General features: G+C 33.9%; 2 protein-coding genes across 3 annotated transcripts; one reads left to right on the top strand and one right to left on the bottom strand.

Annotated features, from left to right (window-relative positions):
* The first annotated feature begins 2,006 nt into the window (after positions 1-2,006).
* LOC103483461 (adenosylhomocysteinase-like) lies at positions 2,007-4,022 on the top strand. Its single transcript, XM_008440099.3, has 2 exons — positions 2,007-2,839; positions 2,966-4,022. The coding sequence occupies exons 1-2, from the start codon at positions 2,129-2,131 to the stop codon at positions 3,710-3,712; spliced, it is 1,458 nt and encodes a 485-aa protein (XP_008438321.1). The 5' UTR covers positions 2,007-2,128; the 3' UTR covers positions 3,713-4,022.
* A 1,568-nt stretch (positions 4,023-5,590) lies between these two features.
* On the bottom strand, positions 5,591-9,039 carry LOC103483460 (protein RALF-like 24). Of its 2 annotated transcripts, none has more exons than XM_008440097.3 (2): positions 8,371-9,039; positions 5,591-5,836 (listed from the first exon to the last, which is right to left on the bottom strand). In XM_008440097.3, exon 1 carries the CDS (start codon positions 8,794-8,796, stop codon positions 8,410-8,412), a length of 387 nt encoding a protein of 128 aa, XP_008438319.1. In that variant the 5' UTR covers positions 8,797-9,039; the 3' UTR covers positions 5,591-5,836; positions 8,371-8,409. The 2 variants fall into 2 exon arrangements, with proteins under 2 accessions (XP_008438319.1, XP_008438316.1); XM_008440094.3 differs by having other exon boundaries at positions 8,366-9,029.
* Positions 9,040-10,975: the final 1,936 nt, after the last annotated feature.

The following is a 10,975-nucleotide window of genomic DNA, read 5'->3' as shown; positions in this document are numbered from 1 at the left end:
GAACTGGGTTACTAATTCTTTTGTGTTATTTCTCTTTAATTCTTTTGGACCAACATCTTATCCCTAGTTTATATATTTTGTTTTTTGGTTAAGTTAATAGGAACAAAATCTATTTAAAAAGGATTAAAAATCTTAAGGCGTAGTAGATTAGAATGAGTAGCCAATGTTTTAGTTCTTGAAGAGATTGGTAAATAGTTAAGACGTCACTGGGCGGTGACGTACAGAAACATGACAGGCAACCTGATCAAGCGATTGGGTGGACAATTTGGTCCTTTCACTGCTTTTTCTTTTTTACCAACCTCATCTGATGCTGACGTGTACCAACCCCACCAATCAGCTTGCGGGTTTACGCTTAACCACTGAACTTTCTCGCATCAGATCACCAACAGCTTTGCTTTCAAAATTTGCATTATAATGGGAATATTTTAGGTATATATTTTATCATTGTAATTTTCTTGAGTAAAATTTCCTAGCAAAAATCTTGTTTCATGCCTTTTCTAAGTATGATATATTATGCTCGGTTAGGAAAATAAATTAAAATATTTACATGCTCTAGCAAAATTTTGAATTATATCAATAATTGAAATTAATAAACTTTTATTACTATTTATCAATGTCATCGATAGAAGCATATAAGTGTTTATTAATGTCTATTATTGATAGAATCTGAAATTTTGTTATATGTTTCATACATTTTGTCAATTTTGCTATTTTTGATAATTCCTCCGGAAGAAAAAGTTTATAATAAATATATATATTTTGGGTTTATATATTTTTATTCAATTTTTTTTGTTCTTAATTTTCTAGAATTTAAATATTAGTGTTGTTTTTAAAAGGGTTTATTATGGTACTTTTAGTTTAAATTTTGATTTTGATCATTTTTATGTTTATTCCTTTTTTTTACGATATGTAAAGTGAGAGAATCAAACATTTAACTTCAATTTTGATAACACTATCATTATGTCAATTTATACATGCTCATTTTAGTCATTTCCACGTTAATTTGGTTGAGTAACTACATTATATGCCTCTATCGATATCAATGTCCTTCAAATACATCATGAGAGAATGAACCATCTAGCTAACACTCTTTTTCAAATATCTTCTATGGGTAATTATCAATGTTGTAATTGTGTCGAGAATTTTTAGAGCAATTTTCACTTTTTTCATTGCAAAAGTCTTCAGGAAAGTGTTAGAAGAATTATTTTAGAAAATCTAAAATTGTTTGAATTTGACCATTCAAGAATTAGATAAAATTATGATGATTAACGAGAAGTTAATCACATAGAAGTTCAATTTTTTTTCACTTATATATGGATACTTTAAAAGAGAAAATCTTTCGATAATTTGATTAAAATAAGATCGTAAAGGTAAAATATGTATATATATATATATATATATATATATATATATATAATGTAAAACTTATAGTTAAGTTAATTTAGATCTATCTATCAATATATTTTTTTAAATAGTGACATTAGTCTTTTTATAAAAATAAAATAAATTTAAACTTATTTGCTTATGAGAACTTAGAAATTTTATTAATACATTTATAAATCTTACACGATACTTTTATAAACAAAATATAGAATAGTTTTCAATTAATATAATTCTAAAAGTTGAGGATATAAATCGAAAAGATTAAAAATTGGATTTGAAAAACGAAGAAACAAAAAAAGTAAAAATTGGAATCCGAACGGTACAAACGACTAACGGGAAACAATCAAATTTCCCGCGCTGACCGTTAAGAAATGGACTTCGTACAATCACTCCCACCCTATTTTGGTGCACTCGTCCAATAAAAAAGCAACACGTGTAAGACTGGGTCCACGTGGACCCGGCGTAACTTCCCGCGCAGAGCGTTCGTTGCTTTTACCAAATCCACTGACCGCCAAACTCTAAATCACATCAAGGATCAACACGTCATTATTCAATCTCAACCGTCCATTTCACACTCTTCGAAGCCTATATAAACTCCCTCCCTCACTTCATCTTCCTCGCCTCGCCTTCGCTCCTCTGAAACTTATAAAATTTTCCGTCGCCATTTTTAAAGCAACATTTTGTTGAACTCATTCTATTTGTCTTTTTTTTTTCTTCATTCTTCGATTCAATTTTGATCATCACAATGTCTCTATTGGTAGACAAAACCAGCACTGGCCGTGAATACAAGGTCAAGGATATGGCGCAAGCTGATTTCGGTCGTCTTGAAATCGATCTCGCTGAGGTTGAAATGCCTGGATTGATGGCTTGCAGAACCGAATATGGACCATCACAGCCTTTCAAGGGAGCAAAAATCACTGGATCTCTTCACATGACGATTCAAACCGCCGTCCTCATTGAAACCCTAACTGCTCTCGGTGCTGAGGTTCGTTGGTGCTCCTGCAACATTTTCTCGACTCAGGACCATGCTGCTGCTGCCATTGCTCGTGATAGTGCCGCTGTGTTTGCCTGGAAGGGGGAGACTCTTCAGGAGTACTGGTGGTGCACTGAGCGGTCCTTGGATTGGGGCCCTGAAGGTGGTCCCGATCTGATCGTCGATGATGGTGGAGATGCTACGCTGTTGATTCATGAAGGAGTTAAGGCGGAGGAGATCTATGAAAAAACAGGGACGCTACCGGATCCTTCTTCGACTACTAACTCAGAGTTGCAGATTGTGTTCACAATTATTCGTGATGGATTGAAGACCGATCCTAAGAGGTACCACAAGATGAAGGAGAGATTGGTCGGTGTTTCGGAGGAGACAACTACTGGTGTGAAAAGGTTGTACCAGATGCAAGCTAATGGAACTTTGCTATTCCCCGCCATTAATGTCAATGATTCTGTCACTAAGAGCAAGGTAATAATTCTCAGATTGTCACTAATTCTTGATCCAATAAAAGTTAATACATTCGCAACTTCCATAGATATTTGTTACCATTTCATGGACTGACTCAGGGAATCACTTTGAATACCTATGAAACAGTTCGATAACTTGTACGGGTGCCGCCATTCACTCCCAGATGGTTTGATGAGAGCTACTGATGTTATGATTGCTGGCAAAGTTGCTGTTGTGTGTGGCTATGGAGATGTCGGCAAGGGGTGTGCCTTTGCCCTCAAACAAGGTGGAGCTCGTGTGATCGTCACCGAGATTGACCCGATTTGCGCTCTTCAGGCATTGATGGAAGGCTTCCAGGTCTTGACACTCAACGATGTCGTTTCCGAGGCCGACATTTTCGTCACCACCACAGGCAACAAGGACATCATCATGGTGAGTGACATGAGGAAGATGAAAAACAATGCAATAGTCAGCAACATTGGTCACTTCGATAACGAAATCGACATGAATGGTCTCGAGACTTTCCCTGACGTGAAGCGCATCACGATCAAGCCTCAAACTGATAGGTGGGTGTTCCCCGATACTAACTCAGGCATCATCGTGCTTGCCGAGGGGCGGCTAATGAACTTGGGATGTGCCACCGGCCACCCTAGCTTTGTGATGTCCTGCTCATTCACAAACCAAGTGATTGCACAGCTTGAGCTTTGGAATGAGAGGAAAACTGGAAAATATGAGAAAAAAGTGTATGTTTTGCCCAAACATCTTGATGAAAAAGTTGCTGCTCTTCATCTTGGCAAGCTTGGAGCTAAGCTCACTAAGCTTAGTAAGGATCAAGCTGACTATATCAGTGTCCCCATTGAAGGTCCTTACAAGCCTGCTCATTACAGGTATTGAACGGACCCAGTGAGACCATCGATATCGGTTGGAACGATCAGAAGTGTTTGTTGTTTTTCTTGTCTTTTTTATATAGAATTATTTCGTCATATAGAGTTCTAGGTTTCGTTCCATTCAAATTCGACTTAGGACAAAGATTAAGTTCTTTTGCCTAAAAATCAAATGAACTGAATAAGGTTGGATTTGAGTTGTGTTGTTACTTCCTTGCAGTTTGTTTTGGCTGCATTTTTTCATAAAAGTAAAGAAATGACATACAGTTTCATTTTTATTTTTCATGAATAAATATATACTTTGACAATGTTTGTGATAATTTCTTTTTGGTTTGAATGTTTTGGTCAGTACAATACTAATTAATATGTTTGAGTTTAGAACCAAATTCTAAGATTATTGTTATTTGCTGCTTAATTAAGTTAGATGCTTAGCTTCCTAAGAATTTTTAATTCTGCCTCCACTATTTCTAAGATATTTTATATTACATGAAAAATAAATTGAATTTATAAAATGCAATAATAGAGGAAGTTTGGGATTTGACTAAAATGTAAAATAATGTGTAAATTTAATAATAGTTTATATTATAGTGAAATTAGATATCGGGTAATTACTTATTTTATTTTATGAATTATAAATATAGTATCAAGCCACATTAAAAAAATAACTATTTAAATTAGAATCCAATTTTATATTTGAAAACATGGAATTTAATTATGATTTTCTTGAATTTCTGTTTTCAAATCCTGACCGAATTAGCCTTAATGACTTTATTCCCTTTGCATTTTTCACAATTATTTTTAAGTTAAATAAAAAGGTAGAAATATAAGTTTATCAAAATCACTTTAATCTTCACAAAGTTTGGTGGAAATAATAATTTAGTTTGTAAAAATATTAATTTCTAAAAATTAGGATAGGAACTAAAGTAATATGTGATGTCTTTGTCCTACATTGATTACAATAGAATGACCAATGTAGTATGTGGCTTGTCCTAATAGTTAGCTTTTGGGGCGTGGTTCTACAAAGTATAATAATAATAATAGAGTAAATTGTTGACGTTTTGGTGATAATTGGCTCTCTCCCACCCCATGAGCCTACATTTTGAGGTGGGTTCCTCTCTCACCTCACGAGCCTACTTTTTTAGGTGGGTTTTGTTATGATGTGGTCTCACTCCCTTTATTATATCATTTATTAATTATATATTTAAATATGATGGTTGAGACTTTTTTACGATATCTCACCTTTCTTGGACAGTTATTTAAAAGTTAGTTTTGCATAGAGACATTAGTTTTTGCATAGAGAATTGTTTGGAAAGGAAGCCTTCACCTTTCTAAGTTGGTTGGAATATATATTCTAACAATGGTAAGCGTTCGTTATGCACTTTTGAGAACTAATTCTAACATTCAGCTGGACAAGGATGCTTGAAGCAAAGATTGCACGTGAATATTGATTAAGGGGGAGTTGTCCTTATTAATGTTATGACAATTGTTATTGTACAATATAGTTCTGATTGTTGAAATCAGTCTACGGTCAACACGTTGATCTATGTTTAGAATGTTGTATCGATTAATTACTACGAGCAATATAGTCTCTTATCATAGGTCTAAAACTCCACAGAATGTGTCATCAAATCAGGTTACAAAAGTTTGATGTGTTTTTTGTACTTGGATGTGCTTCCGTAGTTGTTCTTTCCGTTATTAACTCCCAACAATTAAGTGTGCGTTTTCTCGATTCTTCAAAAATGTCATCAAATTTAGCTACTTACTCTTACATTTGACTAATTCATGATAAACTAAAATGCAAAGTCTAAATTATTACTTGCATGAAAAACAAAATTCGTATGTGTGGGCAGAAGCAACAGAACCAAAGAGAGGCAAGTCAAGGCTACGATTTGTGAATTTAGCAAGATGGTCAAATTCTTCTCTATGATCCAGAAGCTCTGTGGTACAATGTGTGGTGTTCAAAAGCAATTCCCATTTACTAATAGCAACAACTGTTCAAGTTATCATAATAAGATTCAACACTACTTTTTACAAAAGCACATAAATTTCCTTGCTTGATTTGACGATCTCAATGAACAACAACCTGTAGTTGATATCTGCTTCTGGGCACAAAAGTTGAACGGCTGCCAACAAGCTGCAAAATTACATTCACAGAATCAATTATGTTGGAGAAAAGTACTACTTAGAACAACAATCATCAAGATGCAAAAATATGCAAGTTGAATGTAAGTAACGGTTTAGTCTCTAAACCTTAAAAACAACAGTTTTAGTTCCCTATACGATTCATATCAAATTTACTCAATGTTGTGAGATTAATGAAATTTCTTCTACATTTAGAGTGATAAACTGAGGATAAATTTGTTTATCAGTTTAGGATGAAATAGGTCATTATACCACAGTTAAGCCCTTTGCTTTTCATCAGTTTCGATGACCACTGGTAGTTTAAGAACAACTCTAGTAAGAATAATATATTTCTCCACAAGTGACTTAGAGAGTTCAGAATCCACCCTACCAAAATTGGGGTAAGAAATGAAATTCAAATTTTGTATGTAAATGGTAAAGAGCAATTTGGCCATAACCATACAGTTTTTGGTTTGGTTTTGATAACCATTTCATTTTTGGTAATTTTGACTTTCACCTTCAACGTCAGTTTGGTGCTTACTAGTAAACTGTACCCAGCAGCAGCCTACCGCATACTAGACATTTAACAGATATTCTAACAAAAATGCTCAAGTGAGAAACCAGTTCTCACTGACAAAACAAAAAAACCTATATTTAAAGGATCAAACAGTGCCCATGATTGAAAATAGTGAAAACCAATAACCCTCGAGTTCATAGGATTATAGATCATGAGTTCAAAAACTCTACTTGTATTCTAGTGGTGTACTAAAATTGTTACTATCTTTGTCAGATAAATCTTTAATCCTATTTTTTCTTAAGCATTGCAGTGTTAAAAAGACTCTGCTTAAGGCCTCTAATTACTGGAAAGAATAAGAGTGGTAAGTTGGTAATAACCACTCCTGGATGAGGAGGGTACGTTATTTTAGCTTTCGTTGGACGAAAGAGTAGTCATTTAGAGGGCATTTGGGGCAATGAATTGATTACTATAGTCCTAGATTATTATGGTTAAATTATAGTAGTTTGTGTTTAAGATTTAGATTATTTAGTTTGAGTTATAATAGTATGTGTTCAAGATATAAACGAGTTTTCGTTTGAGAATGAAATAGTAAATACTGTAACAAAAAATAAAAAAATAATGAACATATTGTAGAAAATAGTAAATACGGTTGCAAGTGTTGGTTTTGAAATAGCATTGACTTTAGCTAATTGGGGACTACAATAGTCTTCAATGGGTGGTTACTATAGTTTTAGGATAGTCCTTGCCCTAGACACCCCATCAGTATAGTTCTTGTGGAAGACATTACAACCCTCTTGAATTGGCTGGGTAATTTTCCCTCGTCATCATGTTCTCCAAAGTTAATAATACAATACACTAAGAAGTAGCCTTGTAAGTGGGGTAGCAGCGCATGAATCCTTGAGAGTTGGAAGAAGATGATACAGAAATGGACAGAGGTACATTTCGAAGCAACTGAGGCTGAAATTGGAGGAATGAGTAAGAATATGGTTACCTATATTGGAGAAAAATATGAATCAAATGATAGAGGAGAGACATTCCTTGCACATGATGATGAAAAAGAAGTATGGCGAACGACAGAAATATGGGATTGGGACGATACTCAAGGAGATTTCATCCAGCAAACGTACGGTTTGGAGGAGGAAGAACTGCCTCCAATTGATGATATGATAGATGGTGAGAATGATCTCAAAAGAAGGAAACTGTCACAACAGTTTTCCCTTTACTAGCTAGTTGATTTCTTACCAATCACACCCCCAATGACCTAAGTTTGACAAACACTCCATGAATTAGGCTACAGAATATTTTCCTTTCTCACAATAGATTTAGTTTTGTCAAAATGACTAGTTCTTCTCTATATTGGCAAGTTCACTTATCCCACATTCATATCTTCATATCCTACTTATATCAACGGATCCCCATTTCCAGCCAAGAAATGATGCAAGTTCATACGTGCAAGGGGAAGAAAAACAACCAGGGGGAAATCAATTGTTGGTTTATATTAGAGTCGAGATCCTAAAACGTAAAAACAATACTTACCTCTTCCAACGAATTGAAGTTACCTATTTTTAGTAATAAATTAAGCTTCCTTCACACCACGAAAAGAATCAAAGCTATGAAATTCATTCTTGAACCCCATCCTTTATCACAACTTCAAATCAAGTATAGCATTTCCCATGTCGCTTTAATCTTCATAAACCAGTAACTACATTACCCGAAGAGCCGAGAAGAAAATCATTCTTCATTCCAATCTTCTTCTTTTTAAATAGGAACAAAACTCAACTAAATACCCAAGAGAAGGAAATCAGTAATGAAGTTCCAATTAGCTAAATTTAGGATTGTTAGACGAAATCACAGACTGAAGTCCCCAAAATCAGAGAGTAGAGTCAAATCTCAAGGGTTTTCTCCACAGATCTCTCAAGAAAATCAACAATGCACCAAATTAGAAAGCCATTGAAACCCAAAATGTAGCATTATGGCACATTCTAAAAATCAAAGTAAATACTAAATACCAACTATATTTCTCACCTTACCAGTGGCATCCCATCCATCCATCATCATCATTATCATCATCAAGTGTTTATGTCATGAACATCTCTGGCACATCTAGTAATGACTTCACAGCCTCTGTCATAGGAATTTGCTGGACCAGGATGACATTCATAATACGAAACACCTGGTCTTGAACAAGGAACCATGTCCCTTCTAAGTGTATCATAGCTTATATACTTCTTCTGCATCATCAGAACTCTTCTACTGATTTCTGATTCCATTTCTGGGTCAGTCAAACACTCACCGATCTTCTGATTGCAAACCCCTTTTGCCATTACATCCATTTCACTACCCTTAAAAGATCTAAGATCAAGAATGGCATCGCAAAATGAGAAATGGGTTTGAAGGAAAACAAGTGGAAAAATGATGGAAAAGAGGAAGAAGAAGAGGAAAAGGGATTTTGCCATTTTGAAGGGAAATTGTTTTTGTTTTTTCACTGTTTCGTCTTCTTTCACCAGCAATATAAGCTCTGAAATCTGAGATTCTTTATTGGTTGGATGCTCATAAATAGTAATGCTTTTGCATTTGTTTCAATGTAAAAACCCATAAATCTATAATGAAAATCAAAACCTTTCTCTATCAACAGAGGTTGGATGTAACCCATTTTGTCAACCACACCTCAGAATCCTCACACAAAAGGATTTTAAGTTTAACAGCTACTTTATTTACAAATATTAATTTAATTTACTATATTTAAAAACAACACTAAAAAAAAATAATAATAAAACATCTACAACAAACTAAAGAAAACAAAAAAAAAAAAAAAAAAACAAAAAGTCTAACATGAAGTAATATTTTTATCCTAACAATACTTTCTCAATATATTCATCCATATCAATATTTTAAATTAATATTCATTAATTACAAGCATCTAAATCTTTTTTTTTAATTTAAAAAAAAAACTTTATTACAAAAAACCTTTTTACAATAGTCAACATTACAATATAATTAAACTTTTGAAACCACACAATTTATTCTCCACCGGTGACATTTATTTCTAAGAATAATTCAAGATTTAAAAGGGAATAAATTGAGAATATAATTGCGAACAATTATTTATTTTATATTTTCTGGAAAAAAAATCTATAGTTTCTCCAAAAAAAAAACATCACATGATTTATTTATTTATAATTGACTCAGCTAAATACGAAAACAAAACTTGAAAATTAAATGGAAAAAGAAAAAGGGAATTATAGAGTGAAAATAGAATGGACCACTAAGGGCCGGAATCCCAAGCAATGAGCTTTGTCGGTGGATTTTGGGCATAAATTCAAGGCCCGACCCGATCATTAATTATATAAAAATAAATTAGTAATAATAACAGGGAAAAAAAAAAAAAAAAAAAAAGGCCATTTTGGTCAAAGATAATCAATTTGCCTTGCCTTTGACGTTTTGGACAGTGGGTTAGGTTTATTCCACCATGTTTTAGAACTATACTGATACAATTTGCAAAAAGAATAAAAGAATTAAATCAAATGTATTTGTTGATGCTAACGAGTTGATTTTTCAACAAAATTGTTCTCGGTTTAACAAAAGTTCGAATCACACCTTGACGAGTAAAAGTGCCGTTTTTTGGTTTGTGATGCTCTATCTCTTAGCACAGTCAATATTTTAATCATTAGGAAAATCTTCAAAGTCTTCAATTCCGGTCATTAGAATGCAGAAGGAAATACTCAACCATATCAGAAGGAGGAAAACTGACCCTTGTTATTCAATCTACTCTCACAACCCTCCAGACTCATATGCTATATCTATTTTCAAAGCTTCTAAATCAGTATGCAAGGACATAGAAAGGGAGCGGAGAAGTTTCCTTTGGAAGGATAGACTGGTGGTTTCAATCCTCGTCTTCTTAGATGGGAAATTGTAACTAAACAAAAAGAAAAAGGGGGGACTGGGCATCAACAACAAAAAGGGAGGAAACTGATTGTGGAAAAGGACTGAATGGTTTATATTGGCTAAATACAATGAAATCCTCCATGGGAAATATCCCTACCAACAGTAGATATTGCAGTCTCAAATCTACAATCTCCTAGGAAGTCCATCATCATCAAAGGTACTGAATGGTTTGAAAGCTAATATATATTGGAAGAATAAATAATGGTGAAAATATTTCCTTTTGGAGAGGTTTCTGTGATGAAAAAAAAACCCTATAAACTATTGGAGATTAAAATAAATAAATAAGAAACCCTATAAACGATGGAAGAGAGATGAAGGTATCTCGAGAAATTAGCAGAATAGAGTGCTAGCAATGAAGAACGCTTCAGAAGAAGCTAGAAGACTTCACTTCATCCTCATTCGTAGAGTATCAGTTCATCCCCTCGTCGCTTCATGCCCATCGCTTAGCTAGCTTTGCTGTAACGATTCCAATAGAGAGTCTCGCCGGAGCTTTTTCAAAGATGAGCAGTGGCGTCAAGGTGTGTATATATAGCACAAGAAGCTCGACTCTTTGACCGATGATAACAACGACGGCTGTTATATGTTATGGGCCTGGACTTCCCTTTTAGGGTTTTTCATTTTATACATTATTCAATTTGGATTTAAATGCACAATAATTAATTTATAGTTATATTTTCTTTTAAAAAATTG

Source organism: Cucumis melo, chromosome 6 (assembly GCF_025177605.1).
Source record: "Cucumis melo cultivar AY chromosome 6, USDA_Cmelo_AY_1.0, whole genome shotgun sequence".
Taxonomy (NCBI): domain Eukaryota; kingdom Viridiplantae; phylum Streptophyta; class Magnoliopsida; order Cucurbitales; family Cucurbitaceae; genus Cucumis; species Cucumis melo.
This window is presented reverse-complemented; position numbering and strand designations above follow the sequence as displayed.

Excerpts from the sequence above, each read along its gene's own strand:
- LOC103483460 (XM_008440097.3), bottom strand. The coding sequence starts at position 8,796 with ATGGCAAAATCCCTTTTCCTCTTCTTCTTCCTCTTTTCCATCATTTTT.
- LOC103483461 (XM_008440099.3), top strand. The coding sequence starts at position 2,129 with ATGTCTCTATTGGTAGACAAAACCAGCACTGGCCGTGAATACAAGGTC. Across the intron at positions 2,840-2,965 it reads ATTCTGTCACTAAGAGCAAG|TTCGATAACTTGTACGGGTG; the intron begins GTAATAATTCTC and ends CCTATGAAACAG.